The sequence below is a fragment of the Cololabis saira genome, chromosome 17, assembly GCF_033807715.1.
Source record: "Cololabis saira isolate AMF1-May2022 chromosome 17, fColSai1.1, whole genome shotgun sequence".
Taxonomy (NCBI): Eukaryota; Metazoa; Chordata; class Actinopteri; order Beloniformes; family Belonidae; genus Cololabis; species Cololabis saira.
In genome coordinates this window covers 6,198,205-6,225,808 of record NC_084603.1, presented here as the reverse complement: position 1 = coordinate 6,225,808, position 27,604 = coordinate 6,198,205, and the positions used below count along the sequence as shown (strand labels likewise).

The following is a 27,604-nucleotide window of genomic DNA, read 5'->3' as shown; positions in this document are numbered from 1 at the left end:
CACATACACATACACACACGTTCATATACACATACATACATATACACATACACATACATATATATATACATATACATATATATATACATCTTATATTCATTTTTCCAAATTGCAAGAGAATCAATGAGCTTACTTATAGAACACAAAAAAACATAATATAAGTCTATATATCAACATGAATATACATCCATTTATCAACATATCTAATATGTGCAAAGTTTCTGTCAAAAAAAAGAAAAGAAAAGAAAAGAAAAGAAAAGAAAAGAAAAGAAAAGAAAAACAAATTCAACCAAATTAAATAAGTCAAAACTGGGCCATGATCACTTTTAGATTTTTTTAAGTGATTCGCAGCGTCTTATTTTTTATGTTTTCAGTGCATCTTATGTGTGTGCAGTTGATTTTCAACACCCTAATGTCTTATGTGGTAAATGATTTGCTCGTTTCTTTTTAATCGAAACCGAAATCCGCAGAAACAGGACAGACTTGAGGTGTGGGGACGCTCTTGCGTCACACGCGCTTTGTCTCGGCCACATCGCGCGCTACTTTGAGAACCTATTTAAGCTCGGAAATATGACAACTGCAGAGTGGCGAGTCTTTTTCACCTTTAGCGAATATAAAACTCGAATGTTTCGCTTAAAAGGTGCACATTTTTTTGTGTGACACTTATATGCTACGTATGTGTATATTAAGTTTTATGAAACGATACAGTAAGCTGTTTGAAAGTAGCCTACAGTACACATCATAGTTTTAGTACTGATATTTCCGATTGCTTTGAACGTCTCAGCCACAGCAGGTTTTGCGGAGGAGGAAGAGGATACTCATTTGAGCAGCTTTCTCGTTAACATCATCACTGTAAAGAACTACAGTAGGATACATTTCATTAATATAACACGTGGAGCCGTGCAGTTTTTCGTTATATAAACGTAATAGCGCCGTAATAGAGACGATAAGCTATAGCTTTAGGGAAAATGCTCCAGTCACTAGCGAGTAATTCTTGTGTACGATTGATACAGAGTCACAAATCGACGTGGTATTTCGTGTCTCTCCTCTTGGGCTATCTGCTGTATCTCATATTCGGCGCTGTCGTCTTCTCGTCGGTGGAGCTTCCGTATGAAGACCTCCTACGCCAGGATCTCAGGGCCGTGAAGAAGCATTTCCTGCAGGAGAACGAGTGTATCTCTGAGGAGCGCCTGGAGCGGTTCCTGCAGAGAGCCCTGGAGGCCAGTAATTATGGGGTCTCCATTCTCAACAACGCCTCTGCCAACTGGAACTGGGACTTCACCTCTGCCCTGTTCTTCGCCAGCACGGTGCTGTCCACCACAGGTAGGGGATGCTGCATCTGCATGCACCCCCGTCCCCCGCAGCTGCGCATTCAGACACAACAATGCATTTTTGTTAAGCCTGATTTATGGTTCTGCGTTAAAGCGGCGCAGAGCCTACGGCGTAGGGTGCGCGTCGCCGCGTACCCTACGCCGTAGGCTCTGCGTCGCTGTAACGCGGAACCATAAATCAGCCTTTAGTCCCCAGACACGAGACCGTGTCTGGCAGAATCTGATTTCTCCCCTGAAAATGGGCCATTTTACCTGCCAAAAATTGATTGAAGGCCAAATACAGTTAATGAAAGGTTGTTTCTACCTAAATATGATTTGATCTCGAGTGAGTTGCCTGCCAGAATTTTCAGATTATGAAGCTCAAGAATGAGATCAAGTCATATTTAGGCACAAACAACTTTTCATTAACTGTATTTGGCCTTCAATCAATTTTTGGCTGGTGAAAATGCCTATTTTGTGTTGTAATGGTCCTTTAAAAGAGTTAAAAGCAATCCTGTGAGCTCTAGTGTTTATATTATGAAGCTCAAGAATGAGATCAAATCATATTTAGGTAGAAACAACCTTTCATTAATTGTATTTGGCCTTCAATCAATTTTTGGCAGATAAAAAGACCCATTTTCAGGGGAGAAATCAGATTCTGGCAGGCAATCACTTTTTGGCACAACACCGGGTTTGTCCTTTTTTGTTATACTAAATGGCACAAACCTGTGTGTAATAGTCCGACTGGTCATGTCCATGTTGTTAGGGGATATTTCCAGGGTCAGAAACAGGCTCAGGAGCCTTTGGGTTAACCTCCTCATTTTGACTATGATTAGAATAGAATAGAATACTTTTATTGTCATTATACATGGGTACAGTGAGATAAAAAAGCAGCATCACCTCTCCAGTGCAAAGACAGTAGGGCTGGGCGATATGGACCAAAAGTCATATCTCGATATTTTCTAGCTGAATGGCGATACTCGATATATATCGATATTTTTTCTGTGACATAATTGGGGTTTCCTCCAAAGCATTATAGCATAGCATCTCTGTTAGCTTCATTTTTTTCTGAGGCAAACCCTTAAAAAAACAGTCAGTTTTAATACAAAGCCTCGTGCCAAACGTCACACAGGTTCTTTTATTAACAGAGGTCTGCACAATATCAAAATGTATAAAACAAATGAAATAAAAATAAACTGCCTGCATATATAGAATAAAAATGCTTCTTGAATAAAATAAAACAAATATCCCTTTCCTATGGAGGATTTTTTGTGCCAAAATTAAATAAATAAATACATCATTAATTAATTAAAATGGGAATGAAATATATAATGAATTAATTAAATGTGTCATTAATTAATTAAAATTAGAATGAAATATGTCATTAATTAATTAAAATACAATTCATTTTAAGTAAAAATATATATTTATTATTTCAGCATTTAATTAATTAATGACACATTTAATTAATTAATGACACATTTAATTAATGATTTCGTGTTGCTGAATCATGAAATGTAAATGTAAAACTGTCAGTTTCCCTCGTCAAACTCAGTGGGCGGATTCCAAACACCTCATTGGTTCCCCTGCACATCAAGTCAAGATGGGAAAGTGCAGAAATAACTCCAACGACTTCGAGCAGTTCCTCTGCTTTACATGCTACATGCTTGGGGTCAGCAGATCCTACTTCCACATACTCTGCAAGGTCGAAGATATCGCTCACCAACTCTCTACAAAGCTCACGAAAATCCTCCAAACTCACAGCTGTCATGTTTAGAAAGTCCAAAGCAGTGGATTCCACTAGATTCGCGTTAGCCCCGCCCACTGAGTTTGACGAGTGAAACTGACAGTTTTACATTTACATTTCATGATTCAGCAACACGAAATCATTAATTAAATGTGTCATTAATTAATTAAATGCAGTTTTACATTTCATGATTCACACGTAACACGAAATCATTAATTAAATGTGTCATTAATTAATTAAATGCTGAAATAATAAATATATATTTTTACTTAAAATGAATTGTATTTTAATTAATTAAAGACATATTTCATTCTAATTTTAATTAATTAATGACACATTTAATTAATTAATGATATATTTCATTCCCATTTTAATTAATTAATGATGTATTTATTTATTTAATTTTGGCACAAAAAATCCTCCATACTTTCCTGCATAACAATTTAATTAAAATACACTGTGCAATTAATACAATGTAGACAGTACCAGGCAGACTTTTCCAATGAGGTTGACAGTTGTGCAAATAACAAAACATTTGTGCAAATCTCAAATAAAACATGTAAACAGATACTACATCTCTTTGAGCAAATCTCAAATAATTACAACAAGTCAACTACTGTACATTTTACAGATTTTGTGCCAGGAAAACTAACCTGTCAACACCGTCAGGTTTCAGCACACAAAGGTACTTTTTTGCCAGCGTGAGGGGTCAGCGTTGATGTACAGTCAATTTGTCACAAAATAAGCTATATCGATATAAACGATATTGTCTCGTACCATATCGCGTTTGAAAATATATCGATATATATTAAAATCTCAATATATCGCCCAGCCCTGAAAGACAGTGCAAAGGTTAAGGTGCATTTTGAATAGTGAAATCAAGACCTGAGATCCTATCTGCAGATAATAACATATAACTACAAATGTGGTGGAATATTGCACAGATAGGCCGGGAAAAAAGTATTGCATGGTAAAAACAGTAATGAAGACATTCACATATTGTTCAGGGCGATTATGGCTTTGGGGAAAAAGCTGTTTTTCAGTGTGTTGGTTTTGGACCTGATGACTCTGTAGCGTCTTCCTGAAGGCAGCAGGTCAAACAGGTCAGAGCCGGGGTGGGAGCTGTTTTTTTTCATTTTAGTGGCTTAGGAGCACATTCTGATCATCCCTGGGACATCTAATCACCTTTTGTGTAGTGGGTCTTGTTAGTTTCAATCACATACATTTGACTATCATATTATGATTCTTCATCATCATAGGCAAGGCAAGGCAAGGCAAGTTTATTTGTATGGCACAATTCAACACAAGGTAATTCAAGGTGCTTTACATCAACATGAAAAGGGGCAAGACACAATTAAACAGTAAATAACAAATACAATGAAATAAAATGATAAGAAAAGAGGTAAAATAATAAAAAGCACAAGTTGTTAAAAAGTAAGTGCAGTCAAGTACAACAGGTAAGTATTTAATTTAGGAGTACGCTTCAGTAAACAGTAATGTTTTTAGGCCTGATTTAAAGGATCTACAGTTGGAGCAGACCTCAGGTCTACAGGAAGTTTGTTCCACCGGTGAGGAGCAGAATAACTGAACGCTGCCTCACCTTGCTTGGTTCTGGTTCTTGGGAACCACAACAAACCAGATCCAGATGAACCTCAGGGGTCTGGGAGCTTCATAGGGAACTAACAGTGCTCAGACTTTTCTTTCATATTAACCTCAGGCTGTGATGGTGCTTCGGTGCAATGTGGGTTACACCCTTCTAACAGTCTCACCTCTCTCAGCTCATTGCAGGCACAGTCAAAAACAAACTCATCTGCTTGACAGAGGCATATTAGGTCGTGGAGTCTCACTGCCCCCGCAGAGAAACTGGTAGATTTTCATTGTTCTTTTGGCATGCAGATGTCAAAGAAGTCCATTTACTCCTCTTCTCTCTCAACCTCTTCTTCTCCCACAAATGACTTCCATCCAGATAGTTGTTCAACTGCTGAAGCATTGCCTTTGCACTTATTACTTATTATCACCTCCATAGTGGACAATTTTGTCAGTTGATATTTGAAGGGTACCCCGAATGTCATCTGGAGCCACTTTCCTGTAGCTGGCCTCCAAAAATGATCCCTTGAAGCCTTTCTGGAGTGGCTCTGTTGAAAGTACATAACCTGTGTCTTAAGGAAGTCTCATGCAGTGTTTGCTAATTGTAGAGTAAATGGACTGTATTTACCAAAGGCACATTTAATGGCCATTAGTTCATTGCCTTCATACACATGTCATTGAGACAATACTTAATCAACTTCTTTACTACCATCAGGCATCGGTCTTGGAGGATTTTTATTGGAGTAAATCCCTTATATAAAAAGTATCCTGTGTTTTGCCCTTGACGACTAACAGAATTGCGTGGCAGTCTAAACCTGAGGTTATTTTATCTTGTATCGCAAAGAACAAAGCATAGTCTTTAGATGCTTACAAGACAGGACATCTAAGGAACTTTAGTCTTGCCACATGGCAGCAGTTATCTAAGAAGTTGCAACGTATATGGTTCTGCAGATAGTGTGTGCTAGTCATAACCTGCCTGCATTAAACTACATTCTTGACAGTCACAGAGATCAGATGGAGTTGACTCTAAGATCACTCATTTGCATTTAAAGACTTGATTTAAAGATTTCCAGTAACTTCTGGTGGTTTTTGTTACCTAGCTACGTAGTGTTATGACAGAAAAATTGCAGATTTTTTTCCCATAGATCACAATGGTTTTGTCTCAAGTCTCACCTGCCTTCAAAAGGCCAGGGCCCAAAGGTGCAGCCCTGCATTCATCTAGCTTTAGCTTAGAAGTTGTTGCATTGTATTGACAAATATATAAGAGTTCCTTCTGTTTTTTTGTTGTTTTTTTAACAGCTCCCATCACTCAAAACAACTATTTCCTCAATTTTACACCTACCGTATGTAAGTGTATATAGTTTCATATCTTGTTTTCAATTCAACATGACATAAAAATGGTTTTCACTGAGAACATCTCACCCACTCTGAAACTGATGTATTTAAGACTGTAACCAGTTTATAACATTGTATTCTGATTTAGTTAATAACTCTTGTCAAATTGTGCAACTATTCTACAATGTTTACATTTGATAAAGCAAAGTGAGGAAGACAGGCTGGATTATTAAAGCGTACACAGGGCTCTTTCTTTGTGTAATTGTGAACAGAGTGAAAAAAAGGAAGAGTGTAGTCCTATAATTAGAAAGAATAATAAGCTACGCTTTATGGTAGATTTTTATCATCTGTCAGATGCGCTGCTGTTGATCTCTTAATCAGTGCGAGATGTGTGTACAGATGAATTCACAAATTTAGCAATGCGCATTGAGAACTAATGAAACATGGTTTTGTGCCAGGGAGTCCTTAAAGTAAAAACACCAATCTTTCACATGATATTAAAGTTTAGTAGCATAAAATACAGTGCAGTTGTCAAACCTTTTGATCTAAAACTGTTTTAGTTCACGTTTTTTGTTATCAGTTTGCACACATAATTTAACAATGACAAAGAAAAGTAGGTGAAGAAAGACAAGCCAAAAACCCGGGGCGAAGCGTCCGCAGACACCCAAGATAAGCTTTTACGAAGGTAGAGATCTGGGGAACGATGCATGAAAATGTTTTGCTGCATCTGAAATTTCCTAAAGCCTCCATCATTCTCTAAACTAAAAAGATTGCAGCCATCATCAAACCTCCTTGCTCTGCTTCCTCTGTAGAGATGATTATGTATCTTGCATGAAACCATTAGTGCTGCAATCCACCAATTAGATTTTGATGGTAATGTGGGCTGAAAGAAGCAATTCGGATATCCTGATGGCAGTTTACCAAAAAGCACCCAGATCCCTCTCAGACCTCTAATGACACAAAAATAGATGTATTTGGCTAAGATAGCTTGCGGGGAGGAACGAGACACTTTTTAATACTATCCCTGTATTCAAGCATAATGAATCTCAGGACCGTTCTGTGGAGATGTTTTTCTGCAACAGGGGCTGGAAGATTAGTCAGGATAGAGGGAATGATAGATGCTGAGACATGCAGAAAAATCGTATTACATAAAGCATTTTGTGGGGACGTACACAAAAATACCTGAGGCTGATCATTGCTGCAAAAGATGCTTTAACCAACTGGAACCAAATATTTGAAAACCTAATTAATTTTAAAGGATTTTGCTCTACCATTGTGCAGAATTCATTCTAACAGTTTCAAACATAAGATGTGAAAACTTGAAAGGGTCTGAAACCCTGCAGGCAGCACAATATGCACAGCTTCTGGGTATTTAAGAGTTCATGTGTAGAAAAATATTTACTTTAACTCCGTTCTGTGTGAGTAATTTCACACCTGACACATAGATCTGGCATTTTGCCCTCTAGACTTGAAATGTAGAGAGAAATAAACAGTAATATTATTTGAGAGTGATAATAAAAGTCAAAATGTTTCTCCCTCATAGTTATCTGTTCTCTGAACAGCATTTGTGACTGAAAGTTTTTCTGTGATTATTTTTTTTCCAACAGGATATGGTCACACGGCACCACTGTCAGATGGCGGGAAGGCCTTCTGTATTATTTACTCAATGATTGGCATCCCCTTCACCCTCCTTTTCCTCACGGCTGTAGTGCAAAGGATCATGGTGTTCACTCGGAGGCCAATTGTGTACATTCACACACGCTGGGGCCTGTCCAAGCCGTTGGTGGCCATTGTTCACGCCACGCTGCTGGCCCTGTTGGCCGTCTCGTGCTTCTTCCTGATCCCTGCCGCCATCTTCTCATCGCTGGAGGAGAACTGGAACTTCCTGGAGTCCTTCTACTTCTGCTTCATTTCTCTAAGCACCATCGGCCTGGGAGACTACGTTCCCGGAGAAGCTGCTAATCAGAAGTTCAGGGAGCTCTACAAAATGGGCATCACTGGTGAGTACAGCTGAACTTTAATCTTTAAAATATTTCCAGAGATTAATGTTTGTAACTCTAATATTTCAAATCAGTTCGGTTAGCTGTCCATTTTCATCCTAATTCAATTTCTTTCCCTTTCAATTGTGCAATACGAAGCATGTTACACTATTTGTTTGAAAGCAGCAAACCATTGACTTAATTTTCTTGGTGACTTGTGCTATCAGCAGGACGGTTAAGGCCTGAAAGACTTTAGGAGACTTTAGGAGTGTATGAATGTTGACTCTAGCTATCTGCACCATGTGTAACGTGGGAGCAACTAGAGAGACCACGTCACTCAGCTAAGTGTCAGTCTGTAGGAAGAGAAAAGGCATCAACAGAGTATTTATTTGCACAAAAGAACCTTCCCACACTTTTACTACTTCCTGTATGGAAAATTGCATGACTCTATAGGCAGTGGTACATCTGCGATCTGTGATCAAGACTTCGACACAAAATTCCAGAAATAATGAACAATTTGTATAATCAGCAGATCTTTTTTTGCTTTCTTTTGGCCTTTTTTAATTATTTATATTTAACTGCTCTTTAATGTATCGTGTATACATGCAGGATATTCACAATTCATATTATTTACTTATTTGACAAACAACTTTTCTGTATTGAAATTAAACAGTAAATTATGTTACTTCCTACAAATGTACGACTGTTTTTCTCTAGCTAAATTGAATTTCCAATTTTCCATCTATTGAAATAAGTTATGCATTTTGACTGCTTTAGACAGATGTGAAAGGGGATTTGGAGTAGTGTCTGAAAGGGTTTCTCTTTGTTTCTTTCCCACTGCTCAGCACAGCCTTTGTTCTTGGTTACATGGTTAGCTATATACCGCCCCCTTGTGTCAGTGCTAAGAGCAATAGGGGTTGGGACCCCGGAGAAGGAGTGTATTGCATGTGTGTTTCAATGTTGACTTACACCGATTTTCAGTGTATCCTAAGAGTTTCGCTGTAAACACCCAACAGCAAAATTCCTGCAGCAAATATAATAATTATATAAGATTAAGGTGCGATATGATCAACTTGTGTTGAATTTGATTAATCATTAAGTAAAGCGTTTCACTGCCAAAAAGTACTGACATATACAGGAATATTAAAGTTTACATGAGGGTTTGCAACATGACTCACTGCAGTCAATCACTCACATTTCTTCTAATGCTCTGGTGTTTCTTTGTCCTTTCAGTCTACCTAATCCTGGGTCTGATAGTCATGCTGGTGGTGCTGGAGACCTTCTGTGAGCTGCAGCAACTGAAGCAGCTCAGGAAGATGTTCTACCTGAAGAAGGAGAAGCCACAGGACCGCATGGCCATCTTGGAGGAGGACCACCTTTCCTTCACCACCGTGTCTGACAGCGGGACGCTCAGTGAGGAGAAAACCCTAGGGTTTGTTGGCGTCCCAACTCTGGCCTCTCCAAATGATGATCCTATGATCCAGTAAACAACAACAGCACCAAGACCAATCAAAGGATAATTTAAATGTAGGGGTTAGCGCACACAGACTAGAGGTATATAAAATAAGCAGCTCACAAATCTCAGCTGTAGGCATTCTCCAACACTCGGCCCTGCAAAGCTTAATAGTCAAACTGGTTGTGATTACTTAGATCAGACAAACAAAAAATCTCCTTTACTGAACCACATTACTGACAGTAGATTGTGATGGAGCAGACACAAATTTATCTACATAAAGAAGTTAGTTCTAAATATTTTAACTGCAGCTATAAATAAAAGTCAGCCATAAAAGTAAAGTCCTCACAGAAGGAAGAGCCTTTAAGCAGTGCATTATTTATTGCACATTTAGGAATATTTTATGAATTAGTTCACCTCTTAAATCTAGCTGAAGTACAGGGCAATTTTCTGTCACAAAGCAGTACAAAAAATCTGTATGTATCTTATAAATGTAGATGCTTTACAGATATTTGGAATGTATATAATAAGGTAAATGTTTTAAATGTAGATTAAAGTGACGCTTCAAAAAAACATTCCTGTTAAAGATTACTCAAACCAAAACAGAAACATATCCATTAGTAATGATGGTGTGTGTGATGTGTCATGACATCCTTTCTTTAGTGCATTTTTGTGCATCTGGATATTGTTCGTTATCGAATCGTGACAGAGGAGAGAACGTAAGAATGACTTGAAGCAAAGTGTCCTGAATGCACTACAACCCGGGCTGCTACAGTCAGTGTTCAACTTATGTACAAGTACATAGAGAGAGGGTTCTTTTATTACTGCTTCTGTTGTGCTTGGTAATCAGTTTGCTGCTGCAAGCTCAACAGAGTTTTATTGTGTTCAGTATTGAATTGGCGCCTATTGATTTTTTTTTCTTTTAAAAAGGTTCAAGGCCTCTGATTTTTTGCACAATGTGGGTCACTCAATGAACTGAAAGAGAGGATACATTTTATATAGGAGACCAGCTGGGATCAAAGGATGTCTCGACATCTTCAGCTTGCAAACCACCAAGGTTGTTCAAGGAGCTGCTGCATCGTAGAATTCAGTTTGTACTGTCAGCATTTTATAGCATTTTTGGGTCATCTTTACAGAGGTGTTAACAGTTACAGTTGCACCACTGTCGTCACATTTCATTGTGAGGGGGAAAAATAGTAACATTTTTGTAGCTTTTACATGTTTCCCTGTTTCAGAGTTGTCCTTGTGTACCACTTTGATGTATTGATCTGTCGGCTAAATGTGTGATGGACCGTTGAAATGGGACGGAGGGCTAGTACAACTTACAAAGGGAACTTCGAAAGACTGACTTGCTGAAATTGAAATGTCCTAGAATGATCTTGTACTGCAGGCAGGAATTACACAGACATTTAACGGATAAAATGTTTTTAAAGGGAACATATTGTGGAAAAATGTGCTTTTTTGTGGGAGTTTGAGGGAATACAGTATATTTGATTGTCGGAAATTATTATCAAATCAAAACCTCTAATACAACCCTGTCATTCTTTTTTTTTGACCCAGCATTCAAATTAGCAGGGTTTTTTAACATCACAGATTCAGATCGGAAGAGAATTATCCAGTTTATCCATATTTATTTCTACCAAACTTCACATCGTGCCGCATATGTCCCATCTCTGAAGTGGGTAGCACAAATCTGTTGTATTCATTTCTGAAGGGGTGCACCTTGCAGAAAAAGGAGGGGTGTGTTTGGGTTTTGTTTTGATTGTTTAGGGGAGGTCATCAACACCTCTACCTAAAACAAGCAGTTTAAAAGAAAAGAAATGGTTTAAAAAGGAACTGTTGTACTGTGTCTCTGTGATATTTTGACTAGAACATGTCACACATATTTTAATAAGGATCTCAGGAAATTCTGTCAACTTTTGAAAAGAGGGCATAGTATGTCTCCTTTAAAAGCAAAGCGTAGAAATTGAATCTGAGAAAGCATTCATTGATTTTATTGCAAAGACTTTTGTTAAAGGTGATCTATCTGCAAAGCTTGATAATTTTTCTGGAAGCTTAAGAAAGGTTGAAACTATTTTAATGTATTTACAGAATTTGAATGTAGAATTGTGTGTTTTTGAATATGACATGAGGAAAGTTTACACAATTTTTGAATGAAAAGAATGTTACCTTAAGAAATGGTACCTTAAAAAAAAAACAAAAAAAAACTTGAAATTACAAATTCAAGCAGTAGTGCAGCTCAAACATCCTTCATTTCCACCCATAACAGTTTGTATTGTGTTGATCTAATGAAAGTAACTTTGAGAAACTGAAACCAGTGGCTGTGCACACTCATGACACAAGCGTGGCTTCTCTTAAATGCATAATTACAGTGCTATATGTCATGTATTGTCATGTAATGTTTCGTGTGTCGAATTCTGACTGATCTTTTTAGAGTTTTGATCTTTTGTTGGTACATCACACCTTTAGGTAATGTAACAGCCTTAAATTAATCTTAAATGTGAAGTATTTTATGTCTTTGCCACAGTGATATTTGAGCTGGCTCCAGTTTAGTTCACTCGAAGAAGCATGTACTAGTGAGCTGTGGCAAAGTGTCATGACCACATGTAAACATGTGAGTTTTATGTCATCACCTGAATTGGTTGATTATTCCTTTACAGTCCAGTATTTGAAAAGTGCATCACTGTCTAAGATTTTATGTTAGGCAGATAATCTAATATGTTTTGAAAATTGCATCAGATAGGAGTGACACACAAATTAATGATGTAATATTGTATCATTGCTTGCTTTCAGGTTCATAAGTGTGTTGCAACATTCGCAGTATTACCTGAAACGATCAACTGACGCAACTTGCAAATTATCCTGTCAAGTTTTAGTTGGCTTTGCCTTAATTCATATCTTTGCATTTCTGTTATTGTAATATAGTCTTTAAAAGGATTAGAAACGTGAATTTCTTTGATCTGTGTTGTATTATACGGAGCAGTGGTTCATTCTTACTGTTATTGTTTTTCTCGTACCATTGTGGGCCTTCATGTACAACTGAAACATGAACTTTGTTCATATTTTCTGTTTAAGGGAAATCTTTCATTTTGTCTCTTTTACTGTTAAATGGCTCCCTGTTTTTGCAGCTATGATCAGTTGACTGATGTCGATTTTAGGCGTGTGATCCCAAGAAGGCATCAGTCACATATAGTTTGTCCTGAAGGTGAAAGCTGACAAGGGAAGGAGTTTTAGATTTATTCAGGGAATGAATGCATTTGTAAGGGATTACATACAAAAGCTCTCTGACATTATTTATTTATGCTGAGACAACTGACATGCTTGGTATATTTGTATGGATACATTTTTGTACATATCTTTACAGTTGTTGTTGTTGTGGGTGTTGTAGATTCGTTTGTACAGTAAAGTGCGGTACTCTTACAATAACAGCGGTGTTTTACAGCATTGTTACTGCATAAATAGGATTTACCTGGAACTCATTTCATCACAAGAAAATACATGAACTGTCCAACGTCAATGCATTTGAAATAAAGTGTCAGTTTATTAGTATTTAATCTGACGTGTGATTTATTTTTTTTGGACAGTGGTTAATCCTTATCCTGTGGAAACTCACGGGAGCTGCGCTCTGCTAGCAGTGTCACCTCATAGCAACACGCCTGATTATATAACATGAGAACTAAACCTCAAATAAGAGTAAACTTGAGAGTCGAAGACGAGTGTTGGGCTTTTGTGCACCTGAATCCATCTGGATGAATTGGTAATGAGATCAAAACAATAATAGAAGCGATTACCTACGAGGATTTATGGAGCTTTTAAAAAATAGTTGGAACATGAATGAGGTGCTTTTGCCTTTCATCTCATCTTTGAATGTGAAATGAGGATGGATGTGTAGCACTTGTTTGTCTCTATTACCAGAATGCTTAGATGTCCCAGCCAGTGATTAACTGGAAATCATTACTTTTGTTTCCGTTAAAACAGTGATCACTCATATGAGGGACTTCATAAGAAAGGCACTAATTGTGAAAAGACAGCAGATCTATGAAGAGCTATTTCCAAGACTAGACAATATCCAGGTAAAAAGAATACAACAAACAGAAGTCATCTCCTTATATATTACTTTTTGTTTATTGGTCTCTCTGTGATGCCCGCCGACCTCATCATCTTCCAGGAGATTATGCTGTGTTTTGTAACTACTACAGCAATGTATGTCTAACAAAGGGAAGCAAGTTTAGTAGTGCAAAGCCTTTGTTTTATTCAGCAGCTGCATTTCTTTTCAAAGAGAAGTGTAATTACCTCTGACATGCTTGCAACTCTCCCTGCAGAGCCACTGAGCTGACATCCATCGTGTCAGGTTCATGGGGGAAGGCAGCTCATACGCTTACAAGCAGAAAGTATTTTATTTGAGGCATGTAGGAAGAACACAATTACCTGTGGGCTTGCAGTAATTAGAAATACATCTCACCCAGTTTGTTGCTGAGCAAAAGTACCACGTTCAAATATACCACTGAAAGCAATTGTGTTTTTTCATTTGTGTGGCATGATTGTAAGCATTTGTACAGTTGCAAAGAGCAGAGTTGTTTTGTACACAGCTTTAATGTGAGTCATGTTCATGGGCATGCACAGTTAAATGAATGCAGAACAAGTTCAAAGCAGAAAAAATGACTGAAATACAACCGACTCAACAGCTTGCTCTGTTTTTGTACACTGTCAAAAGTAATTGAGAGGGCCAACCCCTACACTTGATTTAAAAGGCAACATTTGGAACTATGGTCAGTGGCCGCCTTCCTCTAGAAAACAAACTGCACACTTCGTCCAAAGTGCTAATATGTCTCTAAATTCATCAGATAATCACAATTTAATACATTTTTTGCAGGAAACAGTTTAAAAATTATTTTACTGAGAGTGGTGAAAATGGGTTTGTGAGATAACAAGACTCTTATCTTTAACTTTGGCATGCGACCAGCGTAAATGCACCCACGCTTTTAGCTCTCACATCCTCGAATGCTTCACCTTTTGTCTGCTGTATTTGCTTCGAAACCAAATAAAGTGCCCACACACAAACTGACACATGCAGCAAAGTTATCAGAAAATGCAGCCAAGATGTGTGTAATGGACCAGAACAGGACAATCGCCTGAAGGCCCATCTCCCAACACCTGAGCAGAACTTACCACTGCCTTTTTGTTATTAATATTGCTGTTTGATCTCTAGGTGTGATCACGAGTGCAGGAAACTATCTGAACTTCACATAATAGGATGAAAAGAATGTTTGGGGGTTTTTTTTTAGATCCTGCCACCAGTGCCTAAAGAAGGAATATATGACGTCCCAGTCCTAAAATGCACATCTTTGATGAAACATGACTGCATGCCTGGTTTCTTGGATCAAACACTCTTTTTCAGAAAACCCAGGAGAAATGCACATTGTCAGTCAGATTGTACAGCAAGTCCATTGTTGCAACTGTCACTCCCAATATTGCAGTGGTCCAGGCACTTTGGGGTCATCCAAGACAGGGGGTGGGTTGGACGGGGCTAAGACGATAGCATGCACCCTATAGCACCGCTTTCTGACAGTGGAGCATCTCTATTTATATCCCTCCACACGTGCATACACACACACACACACACACACACACACACACACACACACACACACACACACACACACACACACACACACACACACACACACACACACACACACACACTGGGACTATGTGAATGCAGAGGCCTGAAGCACAAACATTCCCCACTGCCAAGTCTGTATCTGCTCTCAGTGTGAACACAATGTGTGCTCATGTTGTAAATCCAAAAGCTGTGGTCAGTTCCATAAAGGTTACTGCTGACTCTTTTTCATTAATAAAAAGTGAATTATGTATTTTGAGCCTCTCATTTTGAATTGCAAATATAAAAATATATATATATGTATGTAAAGATGTAAAGATGTAATGAGAGCAGACAGTTAAAAGAATGCAGCTCACATGCACCGCTCCTGACTCTGTCTTGAATGTATATATGGTGTGACATACTGCCAGCTCAGGAAGGGTAAGAGAGAAGAGAGGGGGAAGCGAATGGTTAAGTGTGTGCTGGAACCACGAGCATTTACTCTCTGGTATCCACTCTGCAGTCAAAACTCCTCAGTACTTTAATTTCTCTAATGAAGAGTTCAGTCTTCTGACTAACTCAGTCGTACAATGTCGTCATACATACACGCCACAAATGAAGATTAATTGGACGAGGACACTCCTGGGGAATAATGGCGCCATGCACATCCTTTTGTTTTCCATGTTGTTATCCCACTAAAGTTAAATTCACTGTCCCAGAATAAAAGTCTGTGCATGACATGCAATTTAAGGAAAAGAGATTTCAATGAAAATGTTGTGCAGAGTTCTGAGAAGACAAAAAGCACAAAGGCTGATCATAGGCATGAGGACACTCAAATCAGACTATTGTGAACTAAGTTAATCACTAAAGAGTCTACATTAACCCTAGAGTAGAGTTTTTGAAAGCATAGACCTGGATGACCACTTATAGTTAAAAACATCTTTAACAAATTGGCCAACAGAGTTACAGAAATGAGGAGTGTACTGTAATTACTGTTTAAGCTCAAAACACAGATTTACATGTAATAACAGAAGATGGACCACGGATCGAATGAAACTTCAACACCCACAACTTTTGATGTATATGTTATTTGTGAATACAACATGACCTTTAATATCTGAAGGTAGAAAGTGATGGGTTTCAGTTGCAGGGGACCCCGGTTGCATTTGTGTGATGGCTATTTAATAATAGGATACACAGAACAGAATTTGTCATCACTGTGGCAATGACAATCTTATTCCATGACACTTTCTGTGTGAAGTATTGAGGGGCAGTCAGTTGAAGAGAACATCTGAAGCGACGCCTCAGAAGTGTGCTTTCACATTTTTAGCAGCACATGAGAGATGAGGCAAAGCTCAGCTCCTTCCAGAAGTTTCACAATATATTTTTGTCTCGTTATTTATGAGTAAAACTAAAAGCGGGATGTCTAATAATGGAAATCGGGGCAGTTAAGGCTGGCCAGGAAATAAAACTGAAACTGTCAATCTTTTCTTTGCCTCCGCAGCAAACTGGTTCATGGTTTCCACACATAACGCAGGAGCTCCTGTCCGTGGAGATTCCTCTCAGTGCTCAACAATTGAGCTGCAGCCTCACTGGTAATGGCAGATGAATAACAACTATATCCTAAGGAAATGACACGGGCCTGTGGGACTACAGCATTCCACCTTTATAAAGGTTACAATTCCTTATGGCTGAACATCTCAAGTGCAGAACCTGAGATAAGACCCTTTGGATTATGGGATGAATAACCAAAGGTTACAAATTAAACTCACAGTTATGAGAAATCTGTCTACAAAATCTCCAGGTACTTAAATACATATTAATAATATGACATTATTACTGGCTTCGAGTGTGACTTTTCCTCTCCTCAACCAATCAGCAGTGAGCAGTTGTGCTGTTTCCAGGCTGAAAGCTGCATTAAATATTGATAATGGGAAGAGACAGAGCTTACATCATGCTAATCAAAAATGGTAACAAACTGTACTCAGGGACATACGCAAAATAACGAAAATCGCTGAGAGACGAGGGTCAAGGTTTACTACACGTCAACTTTGGTTTCTGATTGAGCGTTGAAATGTGGGGGTTTCTGTAGGAACTGGGAAGAAAAAAAGCAGGGAAGCTTGTGATGACAGACAGTGAATGTATCGATCCACTCGTATCGACCGTACAGATATAACAAATTGAGAAAGACTATAAATATGTTGTAGATCCTGTAGAATCACAATCATGAAAAAGTTGGGATGCTGTGAAAAATGAAAAAGAGAAGAGCTGTTATTCTTACCTCTTAATCAGTGCGGTTACATGCACATCTAAATAAAGCTAATGGCAATAATTGAGCTTAAGATTTAACTGCAGTTTCCAAGGAATCCAAGTATACATGCGCGAGAAGAGAATTGAAATATTGAGTGAGGTGCGTTCGGCTCTGCGACACTATGTGGAGCTACACGCCCCTTCGCATTAGCATTTTTCTGATTAGTGAGAACAATTAGTAAATAAAGAAGCGGCAGATTTAGAAGCAAATGTAAAAGGAGAACAATATGCAAAACTATGGACCCCAACGATGCAGCAGCTCTCTACATTTCGTACATACTAAGGGGTAAATCCACAAAGAATAGTTTGCGCCCGCAAATAGCGCTGTGAATTGCGCCGCATTTGCGCACGCAATTTGCCCCGCCTTAAAGTCCTATTCACAAAAGATTTTGCTCTAATGATATGCCGGCGCAAACACGCCCATAAAGTTTTGCGGCTGAGTGCAATTTGCCCTTGTCTCAGTAAGTGAGCGGAGCTGTTTCCAGTGTTCTCCATATTTCAGCACACACATTGGTCCATAATGAAAACTGCAGAAATAAAAAATAAAGCGAGTGAAAATAAAACGCTGTGAGGCGCAAGGGCGCAATTTCCACTGGGAACAGGGGGGGCATGTCCCCCCCCACTTTTCAAACTCAGGCTTTAGTCCCCCCAGCTTTTTTACAGTTTAAGAACTAACGGTAGGCTAAGCCTGTATTACAAATCCTCAGGACACTGTGCGAAGACGGGACGGGAGCCCGCTCCCTCTCCTCCCTCCTCCCTCCGTGCTGCTCAAGGATGATTTATGGTTCCGCGTTAAATCGACGCAGAGCTTACGGCGTAGGTTACGCGGCGACGCGCACCGTACAGTGCGCGTCGCCGCGTACCCTACGGCGTAAGGCTGAGGTATGGTTCTGCGTCACACCGACGCAGAGCACACGCCGCAGCCGTGACGCCGTGCTGAACCCTTCTGACTTCTCCGTCTCTCCATTTGGTCGCGGTGCAGTACCCCCCGCGGCCACTAGTTAGCGATCTTTTTCTGAATGGTTTATCCGACTTTTTCCGGTCACAGTAAATCAAAGAAATAAGGACAACTATTGTGCAAAAAACAAAAACAAAAAAAATCACACATAAACGAAGAAAAGAGGCCTGGAAGTTCACTACTGATTCAAACCGGAAACCGGAAATGCTTCGCTTTCAAACGAACCAATCACAGCCCTCTCGGTCTGCGAGTGGACGGCGTCTCCTCGACGCGTAGTTACAATTTTCAGGAGGTGCACGTCAGTGACGGCGCAGGTGACGGCGTGTCCTCTGCGTCGATCCAAACAACACGCCGTAGGCACGGCGTCATTTTGACGCAGAAGCATAACTGAGCCTTTAGGCTCTGCGTCGATTTAACGCGGACCATTATTTAGGCATAATTAGGCTTAACTAGTGTGTGCGTATGTGACAGACGTGCATGGGACGATTGTGAAATACGGAATAAACTGTTTTATATGAATTCATAACAATTCCGTATTTCAAGGGACCGGTGGCAGCCCACTCACCGCGGCTGCATCTGCAGCAGCAGCTGAGAGTCCTGACTGACGCTGAGCTTCACAGGGATCAGCGCTATTTTATTATAAGTCTGATATATGTTGTGATATGTGATGACATTATTAAGCTGTTAAACACACACATTCTAGATTCATATGTTTATATGGTGGAATTGTTTGTAATAAAGCAGCCCCTTTACTGTATGGATGAATCCTGAGCTCCTGTTATTTTTATTTTTAAATCCAAGAGAAGTCCACAACCCCACTTGATCTGACTTTGTACAGTCATGTCTGACTATAGATTTCACCCTTAATATCATTCAGTATCACACAGGCTTGAATGACATTGAAGAGAGAGAGAAACAGAGAGATGGGGAGTGAGGAGTGAGTTTGCGCGCAGTTAATACACGCTTCCAAAAGACGGTATTTGCTCCACTATTTTTGCGTGTGGCAAATACCTGCTGGCCTTTGTGAATTAGACGGTTTTTGCAATGAGGCTTATTTGCATAGAAAGGGGGCAATTTTGCGCCGAGTGTATGAATATTACCTAATTTACATGCATGCAAATGGCACAGGCGCACCATGACACTATTTGCTTGGCAGTGCAGTTTGTGCTGCAATTCGCCCTTTGCGGGTGCTTTGTGAATTAGACGCTCTCTTTTTGTCTCATTTGCACCGGTTTAGCGGCCGCAAAAGCCGCGCAATCCTTTTGTGGATTTACCCCTAAGCCTGATCATGTTGCAGGTAAGATACATGTAAAGTCTCTCTTATCTTGTTCTACTACTGTGCTGTTGTGATGCCGTGACTGTTATTGTTTTCACTTCCGGGCTCTTGTCACTTCCAGAAGGGCCAGGCCAGTCAGTAGCTCGGTTAACTGTAGTTTAGCTCGATTTAGAAGCACATTATCTGGCACTAAAAGCTCGATCTCAAGAGCTTCAGTTCGGTTCGACGGTGTATACTTGGCTTTTAAAACTTCCATATCAGTCGGATTAAGGCAATAATTCGACTTTCTGTTAGTGCATGTAAACATACAGTACAGACCAAAAGTTTGAACACACCTTCACATTCAAACAAATGGGGAACTTTGTCCAAACTTTTGGTCCATACTGTACTCACTGTGACTTTCATTAATTTTCAGTTTTTCAGTAATTTAATTTTTTTAATTTTTATTTTTTTTCAATATCAAGCAGCAACTGGGCTTCTGGGTTGAAAGTGGAAGTATAAAAAGTTGCAGCTTTTTCACTGACCTCCAGGGCCTCCTGTTTAAAATATGGCGCCATAAAGTGAGAGAGGACAGTGTCAAAACACTTCAGAAGACCTTTGGATGATAGCACCAGGGGGTTGTTCAGCTCTTTTTATACAGCCTGTCAATGTAATATAAATGTTTGCATTTCAGTCCTGAAAGAAAAAAGACATATCAGTTAGGACATGTAGCCACGTAGTTATGTAGCCACTACTTCTTTTATCACATAAAAGGCATTCTACCAATAAGGATACTTAACAATTTATTATACTCAGTTTATTATACTCTATATATATATATATATATATATATATATATATATATATATATATATATATACATATATATATATATATATATATATATCTGCATTACTGCTGTCTTCACTGTAGCAGTAATTATCTTTGCCGTCATAATTATTACCCGAGTTAATCAAATCCAACACATCTGTGAGGAAACTGGAGATGAATGAATGAATGGTTTATTTTCGGACAGAATACATTGAGATACCATATTATTTAAGAACAAGTGACCATCAGAAGTGATAAATAGACACATCCTAGTCTTTAAAGTGGCAGGCTTTACACAGGATTGTCTGCTAGAGAGATGAAATGGCAGGAAGTTGGTTCAAACATTGTTTGAAAGATCTGCTGTATCTGGTTAACACGCGTAATTATACCCAGAGTGTCGTTTCGCTTAAAAACTTGGCCTGCCCTCTGTGTTCACTTTATTTTTCTTGGCCCTGAGCTCTGGCTCTCACTTCATCTCACATCCATATTTAGAAATGGATTTAGATTGAGGGCACCAATTAGATCACTACTAGAAGTCTGCAGAAGTGGAACAGGGTGTGCTGGATCAGCCAGTGGGTGATGTGAATGTATGAGCTCTCCTTTAGAATCACTGTTTTCATATATATGAGCCGGGTCTCCGAGGAGCAAGAGGCAGCGCTCACTCATGAATGCATTTTGGCAGAGAAGAAAGTCAAACAGTGAGAATCAATTTAGCCTTGGCTGAGCTGTGAAGTTGAGAGGAGAATTATGCAAGACAAACTTGATCCTCTCCTCCCTTAGACTGTCGATATGAGGTGTTGACCCGCCGGTTGATGACTAGACACCCCTTTTTCGCTTGAGTAAGCACAGGTCCCCTCCACCCCCACCCCCACTGCTCATTTACCTTCACCCCCGTGGATGTGTGAGGTGTGACTGGTCATTGATCCATGCAGAACTTGTCTTCAAAAACCCTCAGAGCTCTGCAGTCAGGAGCTCACACAATGTCGACGCAATGCAGCGAGTGGACCAGAGACCCGGGATACATGGACATCAGCACCTCTTTCATACAAGGTATCTAAATGATTATCATTTCTTTATAGGAAAGACAAATATTAATGCTAATCCTAGACTTGTCAAACTTCATAGATAACTACAAAATTACTGTGAAATAGATCATATTTAAGCTGATAATGGTAATGGCAAGAAGTTTTCTGTACAATAAATCTACATTTATTTAAAATCTTAATGACGTCCAGGACTCTTCTCAAAGAGAAGCATTCACACAACTCACTCTTCTGTACTGAGACGAAACCAATTGTTTGATTCCTAGTTGATGAAATCACCACCGGAGAACATAATTACCCCATTACTGGGAGCTCTGATTGGACGTAATCAACTATAACCCTGCGTTTGTCTTTTATTCTGTTCTCCTGAGCAGATGTAGTCCTGTTTCTACAACTGCTCAGAGAAAACCAAAATACACACAGGCCCAGCTATTGTCTTGAAATTTTGGGGAACTCTTCATGTGAAGCAGGCGATAAATGATTGAGTAAAAAAAAGCCCAGGGGCTCGATACATCTGCAGCAATAGTTTGGGGAAAACAGGTTTTATGAAAGCAGTGTGTTTCACCTCTTTGCTGGCAAACATCCTGAGCCATCCGGACAGCCTGAATAATAAAGTCAAATGACCAATAGGGGTACTTTGCTTTATTGTTCCCCAAAAGGCACTTAAATCATTGCTGTGTAAATGATGGAGGATCAACAACAATCGTATTCAATGAAAAAAGAATATAGGCAGGATCATTTGTGCCTATAAAACACACCATAAAAGTAAATACTATCTATTAATAAAATTCCAGAGAAAAATAAAATCTCAATTTATAAACTGAAATTGTCTAACACTTCACTGTCATATTTTTCACAGGATATGAAAAATGCAGTAATATTAATAAGAAAATTAATGATCTTGATGAATTTTCATTTCTTTTTTTATCCTTTTTTAAAATTAATTATTAATATATATATAATATATAATTAATATATATATATATATATATATATATATATATATAAATAAATAATAATATTATATATATATAATATATAATATAATAATAATTAATTTGAATTAATTACTGACACATTTCTGAAGACCACTCCAAGACACAGATAAATATGTGGCTAAAGGCTGATTTATGGTTCCGCCTTACACCAACGCAGAGGTTACGCCGTCGTTTTAACGCGGAACCATAAATCAGGCTTTAAAGCACAAAAGATACAAGCAGTGGAACACACTCGCCATGAATCCGGTAGATGGCGCTGTTGCAGTGACTCCGGCGCGCAGCATCATCCAGGGCAGAGCGCTCCCCGTTACCGCTGAAACAGAGAGCACTACTGGGCAGGCGGGCATATGTTGTCTGGTTAGTGGTGGAAATGAACGGGATGATGTTGCGTGCGCTCGTGTGGATGTCCGTGGTTTCCCAGTAGCTGCTCCGCTTGGTGTCCAGGATGTACGGGGATGGAGAGGGCACCGTGTGGGACCGGGTCGGGCGGCCCCACCGGGACTGCATGTGTTACCTTGGACCCCCTACCACTTTAATGCCCATGTAAGACATTTCAACTTTTACTAAACGCATTGCGGGTAACGGAGAGGAGGTACCTGTTGCGCACCTGATTTCAGGTGTGCACCGAGTAAGTAAACTGAGTAAATGTGAAGTGGAGCTCTAGAGCTGTATTTATTTTCTATATGAATGTGATTGACATTGTATATTTTTACTGGCTTCTGCTTTGAATCGTAAGTTTTGGAGTCACTGTTGATTATAGAGGTTTTTTTTTACCAGGTTGGGGCCACATGAAGACATTTTCCATACCGATTTACTCCCTGAGTGGTCAAACTATCGTCACATGTGACGGTGTCGTGCCAAAAAGTGATTGCCTGCCAGAATCTGATTTCTCTCCTGAAAATGGGTCTTTTTACCTGCCAAAAATTGATTGAAGGCCAAATACAATTAATGAAAGGTTGTTTCTACCTAAATATGATTTGATCTCGTTCTTGAGCTTCATAATATAAACACTAGAGCTCACATGATTGCTTTTAACTCTTTTAAAAGGACCATTACAACACAAAATAGGCATTTTCACCTGCCAAAAAATTGATTGAAGGCCAAGTACAGTTAATGAAAAGTTGTTTCTTCCTAAATATGACTTGATCTCATTCTTGAGCTTCATAATCTGAAAATCTGACGTTTTAGCGCTGTCGCTCAACGGACTTTTTGGCACAGCAACGGTCTTATAACAGTGTTAGGTACAACAGATGAGTTTCAACTCCTCTTTTTTATTATCTTTATTTTTCTACCTGCTAAATAGGGGTTTTGTCATCTTCTTTGCGTGACAGAATAGCGTTTGATGGAGTGCCGTGCAGAGCGCAGCGCGCTGCAGTTTTTGCGCTCCAGCGCGCCCTCGACGCCCGGAGCTGTCACAAGTGTTGCCTCTCCATCTCTACAAATCACACATGATCGATTCATTAGTTGCAAAAATCCAGATAAGCCCATAATAGGAGTTGCAGGCCGGGATGCATGGTATACAATTGCAGGACCAGTCACTTTGGCTTAGTGTCTCTCACACTGTTGCTGCGGCGGCCGCAGGGCCACTAAGGATGAGGCTTTCTGTGCCGCACATGGCCCTTGACGCACCACCGACTCCCCGCCCGGTTCAGCCACAGAGCGATCCCAGTCCCACATCTCCCCAAAGACAAGGTTTTTCCCAGCAGGCTCCCCTTGCCTTTGTCAAGCGGGCCCAGTCGCTCTTGTAACACTGCCACCTCTTGTTCTCTCTTAATTCCCAGCGGGATGCGCAAGTCGCCCGACGTGAGCCCCAGAAGGCTTTCGGACATCAGCCCTCAGCTCCGGCAGCTCAAGTACCTGGTGGTGGACGAGGCCATCAAGGAGGACCTCAAGTCCTCCCGCTCCGTGGAGGACATCAACAGCGCGTCCATAGAGGAGAGGATTTTGAGAATCACCGGCTACTATGGATACCAGCCCTGGAGTACAAGCTACAAAAGTGAGTCAGTTGAGCCGCCACATTCCCATGAAGGCAGTGGCGTCAATTCAGTGGAAGCTAAGGTATGGCAAGGTTACGAGTCACATTAACTAGAGTATCAATCAACACGTCCAGCAAATATTCATCACAGAAGTCTGCTATGTACAGTAGTTTATCTGTGTGGTTAAGAAAATTGGAATTTTTTCAAATGCAGTCTCGCTCACTGCAAAAACTCAAAATCTTACCAGGAATATTTGTCTTATTTCTAGTTAAAATGTCTCATTTTTAGTCAAAAAATCTCATTACACTTAAAACAAGATTCATCACCAGAAAAATAACTTGTTATTTGACCATTTTCACCTGATTCAAGTAAATCTTCCCTTGAAATAAGTAGAAAAATCTGCCAGTGGGACAAGATTTATCTTCTCATTACAAGCAAAAAAATCTTGTTCCACTGGCAGATTTTTCCACTTATTTTAAGTGAAAATCTACTTGAAACAGGTGAAAATGGTTGTTTTTTGAGTCTTGTCTTAAATGTAATGAGATTTTTTTTTTTACTAAAAATTAGACATTTTAACTAGAAACCTAAGACAAATATTCTTGTTAAGATTTTGAGTTTTTGCAGTGTATAATAACTAGTGAAATCGATCATGTTGTTCTGATTTGCATTTGTAGTTATTCTATATGTATTAAGTCATAAAATAATCAATACAAATGGACACAGAGTAATTCCATAAATGTATTTAAAAAAACAAACATTTACATTTCCCCCTGAAGCCAAGGTGTGGCGGCTGCCATACCTTGCCATACCCAATTGACGCCCCTGCATGAAGGGCAGGCACCCATGGGTGCATGGACTGTTGAGGTATTGCAACATCAGACTCTGTCTGGGCTTCACATGATTTAGAAGTATTTATACCAATAATACAGGAAATTGAGTCTGCACAAAGGGCAACACGGTTGTTTACTCTGATTTGCATGATGGGTTCATTTTGTAAACTGGATTTTGAGTGGATGGAGTTGGTGAATATGGGCTCCATAAACTGTGCCAGTTTGTGAGCATTTGCAGGTTTCACACATTACCTAAGATGGTAAATGTCCATCTCTTGTGCTCCTTCACATGTAGACAGTTTGGGTGCTAATATTTTAAAGGCACTGTCATCCTTTTATCCACTACACTAACCTGATAATTCTCAAGCTTGGTGCAATTATCACTGTTCCTTCTGTGCAGTTTGTGATCTGCAAACAACATGTCAAATTATGAAATGCATGTGGTGTCAGTGACAATTTTCTTCATTGAGTTTTTTTAATGTTAGTCCTCACTCTTTCTTACTTTAAGAGGTTGTTACCAAAACCTCTGTTTCTGCTGAACACGGTGTGAGCACTTGCACTTCTGGAACTTGAAGTTTGACAGCGAGAATGGTGATTTAATCAACTGATTATTTGAATAAATAAAGGGTCACTTATTTTTCTTTCTCATTTCCCTTCTCTGCATCACTCCAGTAGTTTAGCATTTATTTTGTGCAGAACGTTAACTCTCTGAGCTGCAGCTGATCTTGGCTGCTGGTTGTGATGGATCGCAGTCTCATTGCACCTGGTCTGTAGCTTCGTCTGAAATGGCCATGAGGCTGATTTATCATGAAAAAACACAATGACCGTCACTCTGCTGTTTGTCTAATTGTTATTGTTGGTGCCTGAGCTCTGCAGAACTGGACACCATCTGTTTATATTTCAATTCGGCTTTTTTCCACTAATAACTGGTGATGTGATGAGGACATGCAAGCTGGAATATGCCATAACAATCTCTATGGAAACACATCATTATTATCATCATTAGGTGAGATGACTGATACGAAAAAGTTTAAATATGATGAAAAATACACGATGCTTTTCTCTGCCATTTGCAGGGCATTTGCAATGCATCAGTCACAGGTAATTACAGCAATCTGCACTGATGGGTCAAAAAAGAGCACTATACAACAAAGCGAAAACATGATGTGGATAAAAAAAAAGAAAGAAGAAGAGCACAAACAATGACACTCAAAAACTCAAAAACCCTTAATGTACCTACTGAAGTAAAGAAGATGGGGCTTTAGGCAGACAAAGCCCTCCAGATGAAACCAAACTGTTTGGAAAATCATGGCATTTTAGAGATATTAAAAGGAAGCAGATTAAATTTGCATGTTGCACAAGTTCCACTAAAGAACGGGTGTACCGTTTTAAATGTTTGAATAATCAGACTCAGAATTATTTGTTAAGATTAAACCATATATTTAACTGAAAATAATTAAAAGACTCATATTAAAATATGAAAGTGAAGACATTTTAAGCTTGTTTGGTATGATTCGTGTGCCATCAACAGGTTCCAGGGACGGCGGGACAGCAGCTTGTTTACCACTCTGTTGCATCACCTTGTTTTTAACAACATTCTGAGGAGCATTGAAAGTGCAAATCTCGCTTGGTATCGAATTTCATCTGTTCTGATCTTCATTTTTTTGTTTCTTTATTTTCATAATGGTCCAAGGGTCCAAGGATTTTTGGTCAATGTTTAGTACACACACTCTTTTATTAAAGCTGCCTTTATTGAGAACTAAACACTGCTGAATGACGTCAGAGTGTGTAACACTTGAGAGTTCTAATAATGTGACAGCAGATGACAGCCTCCCAGGCTTTCTATTTGGATCCATAACAGTAGGAACTGGTTGCATGGTCCTTCTGCTCTTTATGAGCGTTATTCCAAAAACAATTTCACACTTTGATCAGACCACAGGACAGTGTACAGCTGGCATCAATTTCAAAGTGACACGAGTTCCCTCGAGTCACTATAGGTAAAACCCAGTCTACATCATGATAATTCATATACCTTATTATGAACTGTGTTTCAAACAAGTAACTATTTATTATTGAGTGGAAACATAGTGGGACCTAGATGATATGGATAGTACTCCCTAATGCCCATCATTACAAATATCAATTTTTCCAAAAGTGTGCAGACATTTTACACCAAATGTAATACATTGAGGGTTTCTTTATTTAAAACTATCATCATATTCAGAAAAGAAAACATTTACCTTGAAAAAAAAGTGAATACAGCCTTTGAGATGAGTCTGTGACTGACTGAACTCTTTGTGGACAGCAGAAATACTACATGCTAAATATTTCATGACCACTTGCACCGTTTCATCGTTTTCTGTGTGTTTGGGCATCATGGTGTGACGAGTTCT

The 27,604-nt window shown here is 39.2% G+C and overlaps 2 protein-coding genes across 2 annotated transcripts in view; both read left to right on the top strand.

Annotated features, from left to right (window-relative positions):
• Window positions 1–807: 807 nt before the first annotated feature.
• kcnk1b (potassium channel, subfamily K, member 1b) lies at window positions 808–12,496 on the top strand. Its single transcript, XM_061745278.1, has 3 exons — window positions 808–1,323; window positions 7,587–7,979; window positions 9,192–12,496. The coding sequence occupies exons 1-3, from the start codon at window positions 969–971 to the stop codon at window positions 9,443–9,445; spliced, it is 1,002 nt and encodes a 333-aa protein (XP_061601262.1). The 5' UTR covers window positions 808–968; the 3' UTR covers window positions 9,446–12,496.
• Window positions 12,497–22,784: 10,288 nt separating this feature from the next.
• The window catches only part of slc35f3b (solute carrier family 35 member F3b), a 66,824-nt gene continuing 62,004 nt past the window's right edge, over window positions 22,785–27,604 (top strand). Inside the window, exons 1-2 of the mRNA XM_061745019.1 lie at window positions 22,785–22,948; window positions 24,187–24,401. Coding sequence (XP_061601003.1) covers window positions 22,851–22,948; window positions 24,187–24,401 — 313 coding nt within the window. The 5' untranslated portion in view covers window positions 22,785–22,850. The remainder of the gene's footprint in view (window positions 22,949–24,186; window positions 24,402–27,604) is intronic.

What these genes read in the sequence shown, in the direction of transcription:
- kcnk1b (XM_061745278.1), top strand. Translation starts at nt 969, where the DNA reads ATGCTCCAGTCACTAGCGAGTAATTCTTGTGTACGATTGATACAGAGT. An exon ending in CACGGTGCTGTCCACCACAG is followed by an intron (nt 1,324 to 7,586) that starts GTAGGGGATGCT and finishes TTTTTCCAACAG; the next exon opens with GATATGGTCACACGGCACCA. An exon ending in CTACAAAATGGGCATCACTG is followed by an intron (nt 7,980 to 9,191) that starts GTGAGTACAGCT and finishes TTGTCCTTTCAG; the next exon opens with TCTACCTAATCCTGGGTCTG.